The sequence below is a fragment of the Geospiza fortis genome, unplaced genomic scaffold, assembly GCF_000277835.1.
Source record: "Geospiza fortis unplaced genomic scaffold, GeoFor_1.0 scaffold346, whole genome shotgun sequence".
Classification (NCBI taxonomy): domain Eukaryota; kingdom Metazoa; phylum Chordata; class Aves; order Passeriformes; family Thraupidae; genus Geospiza; species Geospiza fortis.
This window is the reverse complement of record NW_005054361.1, coordinates 284,118-308,227: the sequence shown is the minus strand read 5'-3', so window position 1 is coordinate 308,227 and position 24,110 is coordinate 284,118. Positions and strand designations below refer to the sequence as shown.

The 24,110-nt window shown below is 41.3% G+C and overlaps 1 protein-coding gene across 1 annotated transcript in view; it reads left to right on the top strand.

Annotated features, from left to right (window-relative positions):
- The window catches only part of BMPER (BMP binding endothelial regulator), a 149,258-nt gene that overhangs the window by 8,915 nt on the left and 116,233 nt on the right, over positions 1-24,110 (top strand). The window contains exon 4 of the mRNA XM_031059384.1: positions 17,773-17,872. Within this exon, the coding sequence (XP_030915244.1) occupies positions 17,773-17,872 (100 nt within the window). The remainder of the gene's footprint in view (positions 1-17,772; positions 17,873-24,110) is intronic.

The window sequence follows — 24,110 nt, the reverse complement described above, 5'->3', positions numbered from 1 at the left end:
ACAACTGATATTATGGCATTTGCTTTCAAGAAATACGTGCTTCAACATACACGTGGAAAAGACATAAAAATGCTGCAGTCCATCGGAAATAGGTGAAATGAGAACCTGTGCATAATTATAGGGTGAGAATGTAAAAAAACCACAGAATTAACTTAGCCCCAGTTAAAGTTCTGAGTGCTGAGTTTTTGAAGGTGAGATGAGCTCAGCAGTGACAACGATGACAGGTGGTGGTGCCAGCAGTGGTGTGGAGAGCCGTGTCATTTCGTGCTCGTTTGTCATCATCTCAATGGACCCTGAGCACCTCGCCAGAAGCAAGCAGGGATCCAAGAATAATGTATCCATTGGCCAGTGGTGTGTGTAATTTCAAAATGAACATACCAAAAATGCCAGCTGAAAGGGACAGGGTGGAAGTGAGGAACTGCAAGGAAATAGATAAGTGTACCTCAGCTAATGCTGGCCTTGCCATTGCAAGGGCGTCTAGAATTTTTTTGAAGAGAATGAATTATTTGAATTTTTGTATGGTTTTTGTGGGGAAAAAAGTCTTTTATTATCTTTTATTCCCCAAACTAGTTTAGAACAAAGTGAGTTGTGTCAAGAAATAGCTGATAAAAGCCAGTAGTAATCTTGACAAACCACATCTAAACCAGAGCCGTTTTCCCCACCTTTTCTCCTCCCCCCTTCCCTCATGCTTGTGCCTCAACCTTACCATTTGCACCTGAGGAGTGGTAATCATATGTTTCAACCTTTTATCACCTAAATCCGAACCAGAAGGAAATAAATGTGAGCCAGAAAGGATAACCAAGTGTTGGAAATCTGAGAAAAGTTTGGAGACAGGAGCTCAGGAAACTAGAAATCAGAGCTTTTGATTGCCATAAGTTTTATTCAGCATGAAACATCATTCTGTAGTTTAAATTTCCTCTTTTAAATCCAAATGAGCAGTGTAGAATTTGACCTTTGCTCATAAAAAATGATGTTAAATTTGTCATTATAAGACCTAGTGTTCTGCCTAGCTTGAACTAGTAAATTGGTGAAACCAAGTGCAACCAAACCAAAAAACCGAAGAAATAACTTTGACATTTGTTGTCCCCTGCATGCACACACCTCCAGCCAAAAAGAAGCCCAATCCTAAAAACCATGTCTTCATGGCAGACTAAAGCAAAACAGCTACTAGATGTGCTTGGGTTCTTTACCTATAGCAGAGCTGATTTCTGTGGCACAGTGCACAAGTTAAAAGCATGTAGCTAGCCTGAGAGCAAGTGTTTGACACATGTTCAGTGAAGATGGCAGTGTTTTAGTACATGAGGATTCAATTGTTGTTGCTTCAAGGTATAATGCGGCCCAGATGACTTTTAGTGGAGTAGTGCATATTAAAAACCAAACAAAAAATCATCAAACAATTCTTTCATACCTATTTTATTTAATTTAATTTCAATAGTTTATGTACATCAGCTACAGAGTCTACCAAGACTGCATCTTCTTTCAATTTAAATATTCTTGGTCTTTATTACTGTATAATACAATCAGTTTTCTCTTCACCCACAAAAATAATAAACAGAGAGACAAAAAAGCTTATGATACAGTAGTGTACTGCTAGTTTTCACCCCCATATTACTCCAAAAGAGAATGCTTTTTTGATCGGTGCATGAAGGGTTCCTGAAACCCAAACATGCTCCAGCATGATGAAAGTTTTATTAGTTTTTTTTCCCCCAAATACAGATGTATGTGCAATCTCTTAAATGAAAAAACCCAACACCCCCCACCCCAAAAAACAAACCCTGAAAACAAAAACCAGACATAACGCCATGTCTGGTGCAGCAGGATGTCCCATATGTGCTTTGTCATAGAAATGAAAGAAATGCATGTATGGATATGTATATATATGTATATATGAAGGAGGTCTTGCAAGAGAGAGGTGACTTGGAGCAAGACCCAGAGGTGGATTGTGATTGCTTTGGTAAACTCTTCTGGAGGATGATTCTGGTAGGTTCACCTGTACTTGTTCTTAATTCATGCAAAACATCTGTGAAACAAGAGTTTGACCTGCCTGACAAGCTCTCTGTGATAGAGGATGGTTACTCTGGCTTGATCCTTAAAATTTCCATCAGAGTTTTGAGGAATGTTCAAGTCAGTTTAGTTCCACATACAGGTATGCCCACCCTGGTCAAGTAGTACCACATGCAACATCTCATCTGATTTCCTCCTCTTGGGAACGATCATGGATTGTATAGTATTGTTTGTTGTGTCTGTGCCATCCACGGGCCTTTTGATATCCATGTTCTGCACTTCATGTTCAAGAGCTGCCTCAGACTGTGGCGCATCCCTCACAGGTATGTTGGCCTTCAGAGCACTCTGCTTTGTTGTGACAATAATTTTGGGGATGTGGTACACAGTCATGTGTAACAGTTTATGATGAAGCCTTTCTGCAAATCTGCTGGCTGGAAGAAGCTGTTTCATGTTGTTCTCAGACCACATGGGCTAGTGAAGAGTTCACTACTTGCACATTTCTAACATAGGCAGCTGCACTGAGCAAATACACATATGCACACAGTGCTGAACTGATTATAGGTCTTGGCAAAACCCTCCTGGAAGAGAGCTGGTGATATGTCACTGTAACGATGATGAAGATCCAATCCATCATGTATGAAAATGAGATTCTCTTTGGTGTAATTAAAGGATCAGATATCTCAAATACAAAAGAATATGTGTAAATAATACATGGAAAAATATGAAGGGCACAAAAATGCCGTAAACTAAATGGAAAAATGTAATATAACTTGCAAATGTCTTTGGAATGCGTCTACAATAAGCACAAAATGGATCAGTCTAAGTTAAGACACTTTTTTATTGCCAATAAGAAAAACATTATTAAAGAGCCGCTCCAATATCAAAATGGCATTTAAAAAGCATACAGTTACCTGTATATAGTTTTTATTAGCTTTCAAGTTTCTTCCATTGAGTTGTTAATGGTCCTTTTAAGAATTATGGTTCTGTAAGTGAATGGCTCACAGTGTCAGTACTTCTGCTGCTTTGCTTTGTGCTGCTGCATAAAAAAGATATTTTTTCCCCATCAAATATCTGGTTTTATTTCCCCATCATGATTTAATAGAAAATTTTGAGGGAAGAAAAATATTAAAAAACAACCAAAAAATCAAATGAAAATGCAACCTCTTTATATTGAGCTTATGGTCAAATAAAAGGCCATTGTGAAGAAAAAGCCCCAATATTACATAAAAGCTTTTACCTGTGTTACTACTATTAACATGGATATCATACTGGTACTTGCTTATACTGTACCTAATAACTGGTGTGATTACTTCCTCTGAGGCCTCTTGGCCTCTTCATCTTATGCATTAAGCTGCAGCTAAAAAATTCCTAGTCTGACTGTTTGACTGACCAAGCTCTGTGCAGTGTTTTGAACCCACCTGAATCAAGCGCTGGGCTCTGGATCCAAGTACAGCGTGGATCTCATCCCTTATCATCCCCAGAAGCTCAGAAGCTGACCTTGCGTGCTGACACCTGAATTTCATATACTTTTTGTCTGTCTCTCCATTTATTTATTAGACTTTTTTCCTGTTTTTTTTTCCCCCTCTGTTTTCCTCTTGTCTAGAATCCACTTGCTCTAGATAGTCATCCATAATCTGGTGTCAAAATAGGACTGTGTATCACTACCTTGCTGAGAAAATAGCTTGTCTTCATGCATTGTCTATGATTTTCATGCTTTTTACTTGTCGTCCATTCTACACATCAACCTCCTGACTATAGTTTTCATTTTCATTTTCTGTATTGTTTCCCAGATTTTTCAGAGAGGGAAGCATTGTACGTGTGTGCTGGGAAGTGCTATGGCAAAAGGCAGTACTGTGAAACAGCATTAGAGTTGAGATATATTTATTGTTGTGAGTACTAAGGACGGGGATGTGATGAAATGCCATGCAGAAAAAATGATACCAAAGACCTGATATTTTCCCAGACAAATGCAGTCCCAATTTTTTTTGAGTCTCTATTTTAAGTAAACCTTTGCACTAAGCTTCAGTGTTAGAGGTTGAGTGAGGCCTTCTCAGAGCTCTGCTGACCTGCTTGCACTGCATTTTGCTCCAGAGACACTCTGGTTCACCCTGGGCATTGGCAGTCGGTCGCCTGGTAGCAGTGCAGCCTAAAGCATGTGCAAACCTCAGCACACAGTATTGAAACTTCCTGTAAGACTTGAGAAGTTGAAGAGTGCCATTTCTGCTTCACACTGAAAAGCAGGCATGGCTCACCCTGGGCAGCTCAGGTGTGCTCAGTGTAACCCCAGGCTCCTCTGTTGGCTGCAGGATCAGCTGCCCCTCTCCCCATCAAATCCTCTTTCCTGGCTAAACATCTTGCTTGAGGCATGGTAGCAGCACCTTGCACTCTTCCATAACCAGGGGGATGCAAACAAAGATGTTGCATAGCCCTGGCCAGGAAAATCAAATTTCTGACAGCTCGTAGGTTAGAAATCTCTGTGTTTTGGATTATGTTTCCTTGTTTGGAGTTTGGGTTTTTTCCACCTGCTCCTGACATATTTATGTTGTTGGCTTCAATAGGAAATGAGAGTTTCCCAAGGCTTGGAATCATCAAAGTATGTTCTTTGCTAGACTCATATGTTTGCATTTGTTTTTCTGTTTTGTCTTAGGATTTATTAGTGGATGACGAATAACAGACCTTGGTTGTCCTGAGATTGTCTCCTTGTTCTTTTTTATGTCTGGATGTACAGTTGAGGTATGGTTTGAGAGAGATGGAGAAGAGTTGATAAATGATTGCTCTAGGGCTATGTAATGATTATGATCTGATTGTGCCAGTTAGTGAAACACCTCAAGGTTGTGTCACCCTGAAACCACTGGGGCAGGAAGGAGCCAGGAGGGTGGCTGGCTTTGAGATAAGGCTGTTAGCTGAAGGATTGCCTGTAAGACATAAAACACTGATAAACCAGAAGGCTCTCCTGCTACAGGGAGGCTGTTGAACATTTGCTTGTTACAGAGAATATTTTTTTTTGTGTATATGACAGTGCACAGATGATAATTTTCATATGTAGCACTTTACCCTTCTACCCAAACAGTCCTGGGGATAGCTAGCCTGGTGATTCAATCTTTTTTGATTCAAATAAATGAATGAAATTATTTTGGCAGACAAAATGCAAAACATGCAAGTTCTTTAGCCTATAAACCAAGTCTTGGTGGATGTTTGTAAGTGCAGTGGATAAAAAATGCTGGAAAATTAAAATTGCTGTATCTTAAAATGTTTGGGGTCTGCTAGTGTAAGGAACCTTTTTAACAGATGCATGTTTGAGGCATAATCTGCCCATGATCTGTAGACTTGAAGTATTTCTGGAGGAAATTGCTGATGTAGACATTTAAGATGCAGCAGAATGCACTGATACTGAACCAGAACTTGTTTAACATGAAAATGCAGAAGAAACTGAAGAAGTCTGCAATTTGTATGGCTTTTGAGAGAATGCCTGTGTATGTTCAGTTTAACTTGGCAAGATTTTCAATCATCAAGAAAAAATCATTTGACCCAAAAATCAATCTGAAGCTGAAATTTATAAAATATCTAGAACTCGAGGCTATGATAGTAAGAAATTTGAATGGTTTTATGCACTTGTTATGTGAAGCATACATATTTGCTGCTTAAAACTTTGTTTTAGTATAAAAGGAGTACCTTTGATATCACTGGGGGTTGTTTTTGAAATAATTAAACCAGTCCCGATAAAAAGAAACATAACAAGGTGGAAACCAAAAAAGGGGAAAAGGAAGCAAAAGTACCAGAAAAGAGAGTTTTGCTGGAAGGCTGCCTTTTGGAGAGATGAGCGGGCAGCTCCAAGCCTGTACAGAGGGCGCAAGGACTGCGGGCAGGAGAGGATGTGGACGCAATGTGTCTTCAGGAAAGTTATGTATGGCTCTGGAACCAGAGGTTTAGAAGGATTTGAAGTGTCTCCTGGAGAATTAATAGGACTCCTGTGTGTTTGTAGATAAGTTGTGTCTGTGCCCACGAGGTACTGTGCCCATCAGAGGATTTAGGTTAACCTGCTGAGTGGTGCTGAGGTTGGGCTGCTGGCCCAGGCTGCCCATGCTTTCTGTCTTCCTCCATTGAGAAGACAGCTCTGAAGAGGAATTCCTTACAGCTGTCATGCTGAGCAGAGAGCTGGCAGCATTGCTGAGTGCAAGGCCTTTCCCTAAACCCCCGCTCTGTTTTGGGGCCAAGCACCTCATGCTGTGCCATTCAGGGTTCACTGCTCTGACCTGGGTGACAGGAGCATCTGCTTCTATATCATAGAGCTTAATAGTGGGAGGCTGGGGGAGAACAGCAGTTTATTGTATAAAGCTGCATGTCGAGAGTCACTGATGAAGAGATTAGTGATCTCATCTTGGTCAGGATCTCTAGGGTGGAGAAGTATGTTTCAATTGCCCATGTAAAACGCAGCAGTGTGGACAGGCTGGATGAAACTGTGTTTCTCTTCTAATCCAGACCTGGCTGTGACTTGGCAACAAGGACTTTCTCTAATTGCAGAAGAAGGTCCAGTTAATAAAAAATTAAGTTTCCAAGACCGCAAGTGGATACTTTTTTAGTTTTCCTCGGTTCAGCCGTAGGTTCTCTGTTTTACAGGGCACTTGAATCTCTCATCATAAAGACCCCTTTTTGTGCTGAAGGTGTGAAACTTTTGGATTTCAGATCATCTTTCTGCCTCCCCTAGCTGTCCAGGTAGAAGGATTGCTGCCTGAGTTCTCAGTCAAAGAGAACAGTGCTGTCCCACACAATGAAATCATGTCTGTCTGCCTTCAGAGCACTGTGGACTTTGAGCCAGGCATAATCTGTTTCCTGACATTTGAGTCTCATTAATTGGGTTAACAAGATGCTATCTACACTCCATACTTATGTAAATAGAACCTGCTAGCAAAGATCTTAATGGCACCTGATATATCACACTGCCTTTACATCTATCAAGAGGTACCACTGCAGGAGTCACTTCCAAAAGCAGGTTGTGTTCTTGGTCCCATGGGTCCCTTTATAAGCTGTAAGAAATGCTGGTGGTCAAGGCCAACTGTTCAGATGTCTTTCAAGTGTCCCACTGGTGACCAAATCTCACTTTGTCAAGATGACAAATGACTTGTGCATACCCTGTTCACCTTCGAGCTTCGCTCTAATGTCAGCTCCATTTACTTGTCAGAAACAGGTATTTTTTTTACTTCCCGCAGTGCAAGTGGGGCAAGGGAAAGGAAGGAGTGAAGGGAACACAGGCTGAGGAAAAAACCTGCTTGTATGGCTTCTATTCAATGTATTATTATAGTTGAGATTTGCAAGGTTTGGACATACCAGAATCTGTTTGTTTGTACATGTGCAAAACAGAAAGAAGGGAATTTGCTTTTCAGAAGTGAGAACTGTCCCTGCAGGGCTACGATTATGCAAAAACATGTTTTAACCACTGGATTTTTCAAGAAGAAAGTGGTTGTGTAAGATGAGTTTCTTATTTTGGACAGCAAATTTTTTCCAGAGCAGCATTTAAAAATAAGTGTTTAATTAACAGGGTCTACCCAGAGCATAGGGCATTGTGCATGTGTCTGCACTGACGAGCTTGACTCAAAGCTCTGAGCTCTCATGGGTGGTTTCATTGACTGCAGTGGTATTGTTATGTGGCTAAGTGATCACTGCTGTGATTGAGGGCTGTTACATCTCACCCAAAAGCAGCCATGGCCAGGCCACAAAATATGGTCAAAGTCAGCTCAAGGACTGTGAAAGTGACATTGACAGCTTTGGCTTTTAGTTTCTTCTCAATGACTTCCATATCGCTTTTGCTTAGTCCACAAGTCAAAATATGCTTTTTCTCCTATTAGCTACAGTGTTGGCTGAAGTTTTGAAAGTCACAATCTTACTGAATTTGGCAGTGTGATTAATCACAACAAAGGAAAGCTTATTCTACCTTTCTTTTTTGCATCTGATGGAGGCAAAGGAGTTTCAGTAGATACGAAGTAGAAGCACCCAGAAGTGAGATGTGTCAAATTAAACATCACGGTGTCATAAGTTTTTCTGACTAATTCTCCCAAGACTTTGAGGCTTCCTTTGCTGGCAGCAGCTGGATGAAGACATCTTGAGGGTGATGCCTGCCGTGAGTTGCCCATGACCCAGGATTACCACAGCCCCTACAAGATTTTACTGCAGCCAAGCAGCAGTTGCAGCAAAAATGAGTGTGGCTTTGCGAGTTGAAGGCATTATCAAAAGACCTTGAAAGTTTTGCCTCCTGTGAGGGGTCCTACCTGAAATGTTCCTTTTCCTTGTCTCTTCTCGCTCTTCTCTGTGCTGACTGACAAGTTGAAGGCTGTGCCTTCTCTCTGCAGACTCTGCTGTGAATAACCTTTTTTTATTTTCTAAAACCACTGCGTAGCATGGGCAAGATCACGTAGGAAAACAAATTCAGGGTCAGTTCTCAGTTTCCTTGCAACTTCATTAAAACAGCAGTGTCTGGAGGCCTTTTGCCTAAATAATTTCATAATAGAAAACAGACTCTCGTTGCTTCTTTCTTTTGGGCTACTATTTTTATTTGGTTGTTGTTCCTCAAGCGTTTTGGTCCTATTTCAAAACTTGCTTCAATTAAATGAAGAGACTGTTTTTTTGGTGCTTTCCGGTTTTAAAAGCTGTACAGCAAAACTTCTAGGAGTCCTCTGGATTATGCAGCTACGATTGACAGGGATTTTCCTCTCAAAATAACATCAGAAAACCCCAAAGTGTAGCTTAAACATTTGAAAGAAAATAAAAAAAACCCTCTCCTTTCTCTCCCCCAGCTGAGATCTCCTGTCGCTGCTTCTGGCATGCATCACATCTTTGAGGATACAGTATCATGAGAAAACTGTCACTTGGTGATGTATTAGGGTAATATATCATGAGAGCATCGTTTCTTTAGAGGATATGGGCAATAAAAGACATGATTCTGGCCAGACAGAGCAGCAGGGGACCCTGCTCTTTTTCTTTCATTTTCTTTAATCTAGCCCTGTTTTTGTGTTGTACAGGAGTGAGTTTCTTCATGGGATATGACTTGTTGCAGAGTAAGTTAGGAGGCCCATTGGGCTTTTTAAAGTCTTTAAGAAGTACATGGCCTCAAGGACTGCTTTGTTCAAAGTTTTTAGAACAGACTGAAGCCCAAAACTAGAGCATTTGCCACTGTTGAAATCTCCAGTGTAAAGACTGAGTAAACAGGCTTCAGATAAAGAAGGTAATAAAGATGCAATGACAGGTAACTATTGTTTGGATAATATATTTGTAGATTCAGCCTATCAAATTGTGATGAAATGATACTTATTTAAAAAGCATTCAATGTATTTATTTTTAATAAATGTCAAATGAAATTTTAATTCACAACATTAGAAAAAAAAATAATATTGGTCAGTATTTAGTCTCTAATAGAAATACAGTTATCGAAAACAGGAATTCTGAACTGATAGATTTGATTTTGACGTGCTTTGATTTTGTTGTCCTTTTTATTGTTTTAATGGCTTTGTTTATCTCTCATTGACAGTATCTACCAGGAAATAGCAGTGTATAGTACTGGGATAACATTAGTAAAGAAAGAAAAGCAGAATACTTTTAGGGCACTCTTTTGATAAGCAGGGCTAGTGTTTGAGATGAGCCAGAACATGACACCATGGCTTGATCTAAAATTTTGAATTCAAATGATTTAATAATTTATTTTAAACCTTTGGTGTAATATGCTTTGCCCTCTATGAAATCATCTAGATCATTCATGAGTGTAATCTTCAACGATTTTTAGGAGTAGAATTTATTTAGGGTGTTTTCAGAAAAATTTTCTTGGCAGACCTCCTTCTCCAAGCCATCCTATGGCACTTCAGGGGGACCAGTATGCTCCAGGATACACTCAGGACAGCAATGCTGTTCCACATCTGCTGACTTCAGCTGTGTTTGGTGGACCAAGCTCAGGTAGTGGAAGCTTTTATGGCCCTCAGCTGCCCATCACTTCTGTGGGAGAATGAATTCTCCACCGGCTTCTGCTAGGCTGCATGCCTTCAGCATCACCCATTTAGCTGAAAATGGGCTGGGTATTAATCATCCAACAGGCTTTTCTGACTGATCTGAGTAGCTGAGAACATCCAGCAAGGGGTGATCATAAACTCACAGGGCTGGGTCAGTGAGCTTTTACAGCAGCATGGGTACAGGTTTGCAGCTGGACCTTCAAATCAATAGGTATTGCCTGTGATTACCTTTTTCTTAGGTATTGTCATCAGATTTAAGTAATTGATAATTGATTCAAACTCTTAATTGAAAAAGTAAAAACATTACCCTGTGAATTAAAGTTCACAGAAAAAGATGTGAATTTTAAAAGTGTGCATGAATCCCTGTGTGTAACCTTCCTTGAAATCTGGTTCCTGGATTACTATGGGTATTTTTTTCACTACAGTGTGAACTGCTGGGAACTTGTGAAGGCCCTGTCTCTTTTGCTAGAAAACTGCCAGGCTATTCTGCTGACAGGTAAAGAGTGTTGCCTATAACTGTGCAGCTGAAGAACTCTAATGTGAGGCTGCACTTGGAGGTTGAGGTAGAGACAGGGAGACTGAGAGCTACACGCTCTGGATCCTGCTCTGGCTTTCTGACTGACTCAATCTGCAGTTACAGTAATTCTGTCTGGCCATGTCTACCTTGTTTCTAAGCTGACTGGAGCAGGGATGTGCTGCAAAATGTTTGATGTTCTGGGACCCTGACCCCAGCTGTAGCCTTAGTATTAATTCCAGCAAATGTAGGAGGAAGAGATGGTGCTTTCTTTTCACCAAATACTGAACAGGGCTGCAGTCAAGGAGTGTTGGGATTGCAGTGGGCCACCAAGGTCACTTTCCTTGTGCTGGTGTACATCATTAAGCACAGTGAAAAAATAAAAAAACTGTTCAGTCTGTAAGGGGGATTTGTCCTGAATCACTTGCACATACTCATGCCTGCCTCACAGCAGTGGGGAATACCCATTTGAAGTGAAATTTGGTGTCATCTTTCAGCAGGGCCTTTGTTTTAATCATCTTTCCTAGGGAGCAGGGAGAGCTTGAATTATGAAGGGGGATGGTTGGTGCTGGCTGAGCATCACCACAGGGAAGGCTGCAGCCTCCTCCTGCTCACCCTGAGAGGCCAGATAAGCTAAACAGATTACAGGGATGAGGGGGGAAATCAAAGGCTACTGAGTGGTCTGCTCAAAAAAGGAAAGAGACACTGTGAACTGAAATAAAATACTGTTATTTTTATCTAATGCAATTCATGCTGAAATCATGGTCATGTTCTGCCACAGGCAAAGACCTAATGCTGAAGGTACTGAAGTGTTTGACTTCAGTCCTGTGAGTTGTCCCATTACAATTTTGCGTGCTTAAAATTACGAGACCTTTCTCTCTCTTGATGAAGCATATGCCTTGGTGTTTGTAGGGTTATGTGCAGAGAATTCTACCATTTTCCTGAGAACAAACATCATTTCATAGGGAAATATTTTTCCACCTTGAATTTAGAAATGCATCTGGTATGCTAAACCATTTTTTTACTGTACCCACAATATTTGTTTTGCAAGAGAAAGAAATCTCAGCAGATGATTGGAAGGGAGTAAGGGAAATGAGACCTTATCCTCATCTCCCTTGACAGTGATTCAAAGGGTCTGCAGACATCTCTCCTTGAGGAGTGGTGTCTCCTCCCTGAAGCCTAATGGTGTGGCTTTTGCTCAGGTAGAGAAATGCTCATGGAAGACTGTAGTCCCACAGCTTTAGCAAGGATCTTTTGCTTGCATCAATTCTGGTTTGTAAATTGGGCCTGAGACAGTTCCAGGCAGGAGTGCATCTTTCCTTGCCAAGGAAGCAAGGGTACTATTTTCAGAAAGAGCCTCAGGTTTTGTCTAGACCATGAGTTAAGCATGTGTCTGAGCCTGTTCTTGAGTTCAAGCTGGCCCAGCATCGGGGTTGTTTGCATGTAAACATAGGTGCAGGCACAGGCTTGGGACTCCCAAGCTTTGCTGAGGGACACAGCCTGTGGCCAGTGCTGCCCAGACCTTCAGTCCTGCGGCCTGTGTGGTGTGAGTGACTTCTTGTGTGCTTGAGAGGATGCTCTGGCTGTGTGCAACACCTGGCAGAGAGCCCAGCAGCATGGCCTAAGAACATGGGGATCACGGCATGTGGCAGGGGCCAGTGTTGATTGGAGCCTGCCCTTTGCCTTGCAGTGGAGAGGCCGCCCATGTGAATTGAATACACTTGTTTCATTAATTTTAAATGGCTCTTTCTTCTCCTAAGGCCACATGTGTGCATTTGAAAGCTCCATCCCATATTCCTCAGAGGCAATTTTTCCCATTGTTTGAAAATTGTTATTGTTTTCATGGGTCATCCCACAGGCTTCTCCTAGCAGAAACTTAAGGGCACCCTGAGCTACTTGGTGAGGAGTCCTATCAGAATTACTAGCAGGACTATGATGAATAGTGGTAAAAATGAATGTTTCCAGGATTAATCATTAATGGTAGTTGGTATTCCTACCTAATCTCTCTCTCTTGCTTTTTTTTTTTTCTTTCCACAGCATTTTTTGGTTAAATGAAAGTTTAAGTAACATTTTTCCCATTCAGTATAAATAATTAATAACCTGGGGGTATTAGAAATGCAGCGCAAGCTTCCTAAAAGCATTTTCAATACATAAAAATAGAGAAAGAAAAACAACCCCAGATCATCACTGTGGACATCTGGCCCCCTGAGAAACCACATCTTCAATGTCTTCTGCAGCCAGCTGTTACAGCACAAGAGTGGGCTCAGGACACCATTGATGGAAGCACTCCTTGGTACAGTCCTGAATAAACGAAGCAGACTCCTATTTTGCTTTATTTTTCTTTTTTTTTTTTTTTTTCCCCTCTTGAAGCCAAATCCAGGTTGAAAAGAGCCATCCTCCTGGTGGCTGCTGTGAGCCGGCAGGAGTCCAGTGGGGAACCCTGTAGAAAGTTGGCTGTGGCTTCCAAGCTGTGGTTTGGCACACATCCTCTCCAACATCTCTGCCAAATATTCAGACTCCTTTTTAGTGTGTGGGGTTTTTTTTTTTCTTTCCTTTTCATGTTGGCATTTTATTTAGCTGTACCATATGAGTTTAAGGCTGTTAGTTTGATATAATTTATCGCCAGAATGGGCTGTTTTGTGTGGGGTTCTTTGGTGGAAGGTAAAAATATGAGGTGCATGTAAAAGCTGAACAAATTGCGTTGAGAGAAGGTTGTAGTAAAGGTAACATGAAGCAGTAGCAGTGATATTGGGTCTGGTTAGTGTATCTCTCTTGTGTGGGAATTTGACATCGCCTCTGCATGCCTACTTAAGGAGATCCTTGGCTCTCATTGGGAAAGTGTGGGAGAGGGGAGAAACATTGGACACCCAACAAAATTTCTGATCTTTTCCCCACATTCATTAAAACACGAGTTCTCCACAGCTGGGCTTGGTGAGTCCAGGGTGACCCTCCAGCACTTCCCTAAATTTTACTTTTCAGGGGAGTCTGGGATTCCAGAGTGAGCCCTTTGCCGAGCTGAGCACTGACTGGGGAGTTGCGTCAGATGCAGCAGCATTGTTCTGGATCAGCCTGACCTCTTTAAAAAAATACCCGTTTTTCCAACACTAATAGAAACCTTAGCTGAGGTTCTCTCCCTTTCTGTGTGTGTGCCTGAGCGCTAAATTAAAAAAAAAAAATAATCCCAGATGTGAATCTATAAACCATCTGTTTAAAATAACTATTGTGCAGGACTGTAATTAAAAGTTATTTATTATGAATCTTGGGATCCTATTATGGATTTGACTGACTCCCAGCTTTCTGACTTAGCAAAGGGTTTATGTATTTATGGGCCATGTGTCTCTTCTGCACTTCTTGGTGCCAGAGTGCATGTCCTTTAAACAAAAGGGAAAAAAAATCCCCTACCCTCACATAACTGCTGGCTTCTGACTGTTGCCGTCTAAGAAGTTTTCTCTTAAGAACAGCAAAATTCAAAGTATCTGAGAGCTTTCAACAGATTCAGAGACGCTGTTGACAGCCCAGATGGAGGCTTGGTAATACAGCCCTCCTGCATGCAGCTACTTAGCCACTCTCTAAATGTATGGCTGGGACAAGTAATGAAATGTTATGATTACTGGGAGTAGGAGGGGACACAACTGGGAGGAAAGGATTTGTTGCTCAAGTCCCATTTGCTCTCAGCCTCCACTTTGCTCTTGTGAAACAGGAGGGGAGGAGGCAGCAGAACTGAAACAAGCAGATGGACAGTAGACATTAAGAGCAGTGTTTTGGGCAACTGGGTGAAGGGAAAAACCCAGCCTCCAGATGACAATTACTCTTTTGTTTTATTTTCGTACTTTTACACCAGTGGACCCAGGAGATCTGCACTGGATAATGCCTGACTGCAATAGACTAAACAATGATTTACCAGCCCTGCTTTATCTGCTGCAGGCCTGTGATGGATCAGCATGGTACATTAACCCTTTCCTCCACATCTGCTGACCTTGTTTTCCACAAGATACAACGCTGAGATAAAACAGCAGGACTTTTTAGAAAGAATTTTGGGATAATAGTAATAATAATACTGGAAGCAGTAGGAGGATGTACTTTCCTGGAGTTACATTCATCTCTTCTTACTTCAAGAGGGATTTTGCCATGAGGACAATTCTAGGGCAGCAATATGGTGCAGTTGTGGCTCTGCTGTATGTTTTTTTCACCAAAAGGCCCCACAAGGAGTGGTGGGGCTGCAATCCTGAGCAATGCTGTACCTCACACCATGGAAGAACAGCCCAGCCCTGATGGTAGGGAGTTAGGCAGCTTGGGATGACATGTGAAACAGCCTGTTTTGGAGCTATAGCAAGCTAGAGAGGATGAACATCAGCTTTGCTAATCCTACCCTGCTTTAGTGCTTAGCTGCTCTTCTCTTTTGTGCTGGCAAAGATTGGCTCTATTTACCTCGAATACATGGAGCTGTCCTTTAAGGCAGGACGAGCTTGCAGCTTCTCCTGCAAGGGACAGAGCTAACCTTCCATTTTAATTTGGGGAAAAAAAACCAAACCCAAACAAAAAAAAACCAAAAGAAAAACCAAACACAAAAACCCCAACAACAAAAAAGTGCAGTGGATGATGAGTGTGGCACCTCCTCCCTACCTTTCAGCACCGTGCTGTAATAACTGAGCTTTGAGTCAGTGATCCAGATTTGCTGCCCTTCACATCCAGAAGCAATTCAATGACTCATCTCCTGCTTTACCTACAAGTGCCCTTGCTGTAAGAACCAGTGACTTGTGGGGGCACGAAGAACAAGCCCCTTTCTGCTGAAGCCAGGCCACTGAACAGCAAATAGTTCAAAGCCTAGTGAGACAGAGAAAGGAAATGTGAATCTGTAGCCTACTGCTTAAGACATCCTCCTAGGGGGAAGGACCCTTCAGGTCCTGTCACTGCACTGTGGGCCACTAATATGAACAGCTGCTTAATGCAAAACAGCCCTTGGCATCAGCATATGAATTCCAAATTCTTCCCTCCCAGAAAACCTGCTAAAACAGCAGCTTTGCTGGTGATAAGGAAAGAAGAGCAAGACCTGAATTTGGCTGGCCCCCTTGGGTGGCTCAGTGGTACCAAGCCCATAATTGGAGAGAATTTTTCTGATTTTAGCAATATGGGGGAAACAGGAGGCTTCTACTGGGAACAGTAACTAGAAAGTATCTCCTGTTTGAAATACGGGTGTTGGGGTCATCCTTAGGAACTCCTTGCATTGCCAAGAGGAAGATACCATGTCAGGATGTACCTGAGGGCAGAAGGAGGCAGACAGCACTCAGGGAAGAAATTGCCTGGGAACCTGAGCTGCATGAGGAATTTGCTTCAGGAGTCCTCTGGGAACCAGGGAATTAAAAAAAAAAAAACAACAGAGCTCTGTTTTTTTGGGTTTTTTTGTCCCTCTTGCTGTCATCTGCAACAATGTTGTCCTTGAAGAGGGAGTCCAATGGGTAGCTGCCCACTGGCCCCCCTTGCACACCCCCAGCCCAGCCAGGTAGGTTCTGAAGGGCACTGTGCTTCTCTCAGAGGTGCACCATGCATGCTGCAGCTGGGTGAGCCATGTTCTCCACAGGAACAAACTCTAAACTGGATTTTGCCCCTCCTTCACACCCACTTTCACCAGGCAGAAGACTTTCCCACAGATAAAGGTAGTGGGGCTGATAGGCTTATTAAACTTTCTTTAAGCAAACTCATTAGAGAAAATCAGGTCTTAGCAGAACCCTTTAAAATACAGACTGTAGTTGAGTTGGTAAGTTTGGTTCTGCTGCCCTTCAGCAGACTTTATGGAGCACCATGTTCCTGCAAAGGGAATCATCATTCCGCTGAGCACTTTAAAAGAGACATTGAGCCACTTGAATTCCGTGTCGTGGCTGCTTTGTGCCAGTCCAGAGCTACAGACCAGCCATAAATTCAGCTTAACCTGCTGGTTAAATTGCATTTATGGTGCTGGAGTGATGCAGAACAGCCAGCACTGCAGTGACCTGGCTTTTTACAGTAATGGTTTGTGTAGCTGCAGCTGGGCTTTAGGGCCTGATTCTCATTTGCTGATTTCACACTGTCTTGGTGAGAGTGAGCCCTCATTTACACTGATAAGACTGAAGCGCCTTTATAGCTCCCATCAGATCAGGCAGTGACTTTGAAGTAAACAAACCTCTGATTTTAGGCAAAGGGCTGGAGTGTAATAAAAGCTGCGTGTTATTCTTCACAGGCACCTTGAATAAGGCCACAGGGAGCAAAGTAAAAAGACTGGAAAGCACAGCTTCTTTTTCTTGAGTTTTATGATTTACATTTTTCTAGCCCTTTGATTGTTTGGTCTCTAATTAAGTCATAAGATTGGGTGAGGTGGGTACTTGCATGTTCTAGATGGCCACCTGTGTAACCTAATGAACTGAGCTACTAATTATAGGTGGAGGTCACTTCAGAGGGCTACTTTGGGTAAGGAATTTGAAGTAGCAAAATTTTACTAAAAGAAACGTCCCAAGTATTTGTTTTCTGCACCTATTTAATGGCAGGGATAACCAAAAGGGTTGACACCACTGGGGCAAGGTAGGCAATAAATGGAATGTTTCTGCTGCCTGCTGTTGCACATCCTCTATTGACATTCCTTAATGTGGTCAATGTGCTCTTTGGCCTTGGGAAATCACTGGCTTTTTGCCATAGCAAGATGATGCTATAATGTACAGTGATTCTGTCTGCTCGTGGAGTTTCATTGATTCTCAGCATTTTGGGGAGAAAGATGAATTACATTAATCATCTTGCCTGGTATAATATACAGTAGCCTCTTTCAAAGAACCTCTAGGCAAAACTGATTTTCTGCAGTGGCAGAATTTTGTTTTCTCTGAGGTTGCTGCCTTTTTCTCTGCTGTTTGTCTTTCTGTCACAGTGAGAAGTGATTCCTAAGCTGTGCAATTTATGGGGTAGCTCCTCAAGACCCTGAGGATATTTTAACAAGCACATGAGTTAGGTAGTTGTTCATTTAAGTAACATGGATTTCCTCAGAGCAGCACATTTTCTGTATGACACTGGGCAGCAGTTATGAATTGCTGTCTAAGTGGGGTTTAAACACCATTTGCTTGGGCTCCTGGATTATACAAAGACTGTTTTCTACTGTGTTCCTTCAAGAGAAGAAAGATGTATTGAATCACAAGGACCTCACCTGAAGCAAAAGAGCAGGCTGCTTGCCCCACACTTTATTTTCTGAAATGCAAGAAATTGGGTTTGGTTTGCTTGCAATAGCTTTTGTATTTTTTTTTCCAGAATAAGGAAGTGACGTGCAAAAGGGAGAAGTGTCCAGTGCTCTCCAAGGACTGTGCTCTCGTCATTAAGCAGAGAGGAGCTTGCTGTGAGCGTTGCAAAGGTGCCATTCCCTTCCTGTCGCTTTCCCTCCTTTTAAAAAGTTATCAGTGCACATTTAGGTTGCCAAGGATAGGACTGAACTCACAGCTTCTCAGCTGGAACTTGGCTGTCAACAGAGGTTGGAAGAGGGCAGTAACCATAATTGAAATACACATGTTTACAAAGCTGAGGGAAATACATAAATTCACATATTTGTCCTGCAATTATTAGTCCTTGCACAGCAAATGTCCTTTAGAAATACATCTTCATTCTTCATCACTATGCTGTCAATTTTTTAAGAGTTCTAATTTTATCAGAAATATTTTAGGTCAGCATCGATCTGCTAGTAGTCACCAGTCAGTAAGAATCTCTTTAACTTTTTATGTGGTTGGACAGAATAATACTTCTGATTAATAAAGAGCAGAGTAATTATCCATGGCTACAGCATCGATCTGCTAGTAGTCACCAGTAAGTAAGAAGCTCTTTAACTTTTTATGTGATTGGACAGAATAAGAATAATACTTCTGATTAATAACGAGCAGGGTAATTATCCATGGCTGTTCCTATTTCTCCCCTTGAAAAGAAACAAACGAAGCAAATTTTATTCATTTTATTAAACTTTTCCTGATTAAAACAATAATATTTTGGACATTTTTATGAAAGCCAAATAAGCAACAATCTGAACATTATACATTTATTTATTGACCAACACTGTATATTGCAATCTCTTTAAAATGAGATAATGATCAAATAATAATAATAAAAGTGTAAGCATGCATGGCATGTATCCCCTATGTTTAACCACATGGAAAATAAGCAAGTAGATGTAGCCTTTTTTTTTTATATTGATACAGTAATAATATGCTCTAAATCAATAATTTTGCTGAGGGACTGCTTCCATAATCAATGAGGTGGAGAATGTCAAATTCAAACAGCTCTGTTTTATTTTTCCTCTGTCACTTTTAATTCTCCACTGGTGATTGTGTGGGATTGAGAGGGAGATAGGGTAGCATGAATTGTTGGGAAATAAAAGCATTTCTTGCCTTCCCAGAGGAAATACAAATTCAGGAAAACAGATTACGCTGAAATTTAAATGGAAGAGGCATAATGGATGTGTATTTTTCCTGGAAGGTTGCAGAGGTGTGTTAGATGCTGTGCTTATGATTTGCTTCTGTGCTGCAGCTTTGGAATAGGTTTGGCAAGCCCCAATTTGAGGATTTGTCTAGAAACATGATGCTTAAAAGAGAAGGAAGTGAACTGGAAAAAAAATTAAACCATTACTGAAACAATAAGAATTTGAAATTATAGGTTTTACATAAATTAAATGTAATTTATTTCTTTTGTCAAACCATGTTTAGTATCAGCTTTGTAGGAAAAGGTTGCTAAATGTCAACTGGATTAGGATGGAGTTTGATTTTTCAGTTTCAAAATGGGATGTGTATTTGCTCAATGGTCTGAAAATTCTATATACATACATATGCATATGTGCATGCATGCATGCAAAATGAAAAGAATGAATGTTTCAAAGCTGAGCAAACAATGTTTTAATTCAAACAGTATTTCAATTCAGACTCCTTTTAACATTTTTTGTTTATCCTGAATTGGGGGGTGTACCTACAGAACATTATTGATAGGCTTGAGCCTGGCATCTGCAGATTGGTATGCTTGACATCCCTAATGGGATAATTAATAAAAACAATTCAAAAACAGAATCAGGAGGCACATGGATACTTGAGATAGAAGACGGATGGGCTAGCTAGAGTCCTTTGAATGTAACAATGGACAGAGAGATCCCACTAATAGGCATCTAACAAGATCCCTTACAAGGAGACTACTGAAGAAAGGAAACAACCCTGAGTTTTCAGAGATACTCTTCTCATCAGCAAATAAGTAACTAGTGTGCAGTTGTTTTCATAGTAAATAAATGTTGCCAACATATCCTTGCAAAGTTCTCAATTTGCCAAAGCGCTCGGAAATTACCTAGAAAAGGGGTGAAGAGGGACAGGAAGTTTGCTGCTGGTGCCCTGATCTCTATAGCATAGCAAAGCAAGAGGATGGCCTGTGAGGAGCTGCAAAAGGCTCTCAGGGCACTGAATAAGTGATGACAAAGCAGCAAAAGAAGTTAATGTGGATGGGAATAAATGGATGCCCAGAGGACAAAACAGTCCCAACTTTACCAATACAGTAAAGGGCTCTGAATTGACAATAAATGAATGGCAACTGTTTCTGAGTGTTATAGAAAACACTTCTGTGGCAAAATCAACTCAATCTTCAGCAGTTCTCCAGGGGGAAAATTGAATGCTGAGTTTGTTAGGAAAGGAGCAAGGTACAAATCAAAATGCCCTGTTTTCCCTCTGAGTCAGACAGGCTGCTTATTTCTGCCCTTCTGGAGGCTAAACTAGAGCTATGGACCTTGGTCTGTATTTTCCACACTTCCCAAGGTGTCTCATAGTAGCTGCTATAAAACAGAAGATTATTGACTAGAAGGGTTCTTGGTCTGATCTATGTGCTTAAAATGCAAGAAGAACATTAAATTTCATAATTCAAAGGAGAAAAAAAGCTCTCAAGGACTGAATTTTTGAAGTAGATGTGAAATTTCTGAGTAAGTTTTTCTGTGCTTTCTGAAAGGCAAAGCAAAATACTCACCCATTTAACTCCCACAGTCTTGACACCACCCTCTGTCCCCAGGTTGTTCTGGTTCTAGAGGAAGAGGTTGGTGGAACCACCTCTACCTCAGGGGAGGCTGCTTGCTCTCCCACCACTCCGAACACTGCTGAAGATCCTGCTCTGTTCTGTGCCAGGTCTAAAACGAGTTTCCTGTGAGGGGTGACTGGGGAATGAAGGCTGCAAACACCAGGCTGGCAGTGCAGTGCCTCAGCCGCTCCCTTTGGTGTCCCAGCAGCTCCCCAGCACTCCCGACTGCAGTTCAGCTGCAGCACGGACTTGGCCCTGCAGCACTTATTCTCAGTTACTATTTTGTCAAGCTGCCAGAGTGCCCATGGGGAATGCAGGCAGGAAAAGGGAAACAGGGATTTTTTGCCTTTTTTTTTTTTTTTTTTTACTAGTTGCATTTCATCTAAACAAAATGTTACCAAGGAAAGACATCAGAACCTGATGACTTTTTTCTTGGCTTTGTTCCCAAAGCCTGGGAGAGCTTAATCAACCCTTACAGGCTCTTGCCAGCTTTCTTTGATAGCTTCACATCTTCCTACCTTGCAAAGAAATGAATGAATGAGTGAGTGAGTGAATGAATGGCTGCTGTCATCTGAGTGCAGCATCAGGAGGGTAACATTAAGACCAAAGGGCATGTTCCAGAGCAGGCTTGTGTAGGAAGGAAACCACCACTCATGAATAATTTGTCACATCTCTGCCAGTGCATTTTATTCTATCACGAGGAGCACGAGGACATTCCCTGCCCACTGCAGGGGGGTTGGACTAGATGACCTTGAAAGGTCCCTTGCAACCCAAACTATTCTGATGGTACCTGCAGCACTGCACCCACCTGAACTCTCCTATTCAGAGCTCTGCATACAGGAGAAACTGAATTGTTGGTAGAGAACTTTTCCTGCAAATAGTTGTGTGCTGAGCATAAGTCCCTTGCTTCCATGTGGGTATTGTATGCTACTTAGATAATTTATAGCACTTATTTTTTTCATATTTTGTAATAAACAGAAAAAGTAAGGAGCAGCTACTAGTAGAGCTTTTGCAATCAGAAAATTCACTGTGCTGGAAAGTAGCATATGGAAAGGTTTGGCTTTGCTTTGTCACAGAATCACAGAATATCCTGAGCTGGAAGGATCCCACAAGGATCATCAAATTCTGACTCCAGGCCCTGCACAGGATAAGAATGTGCCTGAGAACATTGTCCAAATGCTTCTTGAACTCTGTCAGGCCTAGTGCTGTGACCACTTCCCTGGGGAGCCTGTTCCAGTTCCCAACCACCCCCTGGGTGAAGAACCTTTCCCTAATATCCAACCAGAACCTCCCCTGACACAGCCTCATTCCCTCAGATCGTGTCACTGGCCACCACAGAGAAGAGACCTGTGCCTGCCCCCCCTGCCCCTCTGCTTCCCCTTGTGAGGAAATTGTATGCTGCTATGAGGTCTAAGATTTAAACTGGGATTTAAGCTTTAAATCCTCCAGACTAGCCATGTGTTTTAACTCTGTTCCTGACTTTTGGGCCATAGGACTTCAATTGTAAAGTTGGTGGGGCAAAGCTCACTTTTGCTGTGTGTTTGTGAAAAGTCTGGAACAGAGAAAGGTGGGCCCTTGATTATGGCTCCCTGCAGCAAGGAGAATGCAGGTGACTCAGTCCAACAGGAAAAGTTTTCTGTAAGATTATTCTTTTGACAGATATTTTCTGTAGTTTGTAAAACATACCACATACCTCTAGCATGCTATTTATTTTGAAAATACTGAAAAATTAAGCCCTCTTATTACTTTTGCATAGGATAAATAGGTCACTTTTCATCTCTCATTTTACTTAATATATTTAATGAAAACCTATGAGGTCACTGAGATTATAGAAATAGATTTGGCAGCATTATCTTATTTAGTTGGATGAAGACCTGTCACTTACATATAGAGCTCTCTACACATTGACTAAACAGTTGTTTGTACTCTGAAGAAGTGATATTACTGGCTCAGGACTGCATAAAGTTTGCATTTCTAAAATTGTGTGCAAAATTCTACTCTCTTAAGAATCTTAATCTTCTATGGATGTTCAAAGACAAAGTTGGTGGGAATTCTTTTACAACAAAGAAAATATGTTCAGAATTTTCTTTCTCTTCCATATGCAATTTTGCGTTTTTTGTCCTTGTTAACTTTTGAGAATTATTTGGAGTTTTTTGTGTTTTTTTTTTTTTTTTTTGTGGTTGGTTTTTTGGTTTTCCTTTTAGTAATTAATTATTGATCTTAGAAATTCTTGTGCTATGCTCCATTGATATGGAATCTATCAGAGAATGGAATCCCAGCCCAGGCAACAACAGTGCTAGGTCTACTAAATATTGAATATCCAAAGGTATCACAGTTAATTGTGCATTTCTTGGAAAGGATATCAAATACTATGGTTGAGGACTGCAGCCAATTTCAACTATTAGGCTGGCTTGCAAAGGAAATTAGAGGGAGGCTGTGCTATTATCAGTGTTCTGGCTGCTCTGCTGACACCCTGCAGGATCCATATGTACCTCTGCACTCTGTTTGCCTCTGGACACCCCTAGTGTGAGGTACCTAACACCATTTTGGTGTCCTGCTGCAAAACTGACTGGGGGGACCTTTCTGTGGGGCACTGTAACTTGCAGCCCATCCTTGCATGCTCTAAGGCAAGCTGTCAGAGGCAAGGGATAATACATGGATGGAGGGGGGATGGGATGTGAAGATAATATGTATATTTTCCTAAAGAAATTTCTTTCACCTTCACCTGAATAATATAGATCAGGCTTCTGTCAGGGACTGGCTATGAGAGATGGCTTGAGAACATAATCAAGTCTTAATTTTTCTTTTGGCCTTTCTCAGTGCTTCTGAGTCCCTTGGTAGAGTGTCCCAGCTGTAAACCAGAAGGTCTGTTTCTTGAGGCTGGGAGTACAGGTTCATCTCAGTGTTCATTCAGATGTTAGCTTTGTATCTGAAGAAAAGACACAGTTTTTGAAGCTGTGACAAACAGCCACCAGGGACAGTACCATTCAGAATCATCATAGGGTCACCTTTGATTACTTCTGGTTATGCCTAAGGAAAGGTCTCTATCTCTCCATCCTTTCTTTGAGTTGACTCTTCTTACAAAGGTCTTAGCAGATACATTTGGCATCTCTTGAATGTCTGGTGTATACTGTTGTGTTCAGTAGCACCTCAAATTTCAGATACTCTTATTTACCTTGGTGAATATAATTTTCCATTTATGTAAGAAAATTTCAATGAACAGTCTTGTCATGTTGTCCTAAACAGTTTTTCAGTCAAACACCAGTTACACAGATTTTCACATTGATGGTTTTACATGTAATGTTTTTCTGGAACAAAATTATAAACATCTTAGGACATGTAGTACCGGAATAAGAATTTTTTTACTATTTAATTTTGAAGGTGTAAGCTGTACAGATCTTGGATGATTTTGCTGATGTGGGAAAATTGGATACGAGAGCAAGTAATTTTATCAGTGAGCAGCATCATTCATGGCAGCCCTCATAACCATGAGAGGTGAAAGCTCTCCAGCTGCCAGGCTTGGCAAGCACAATGAGTAGCAGCTCAAGATTCAATGGCAGCTCTAA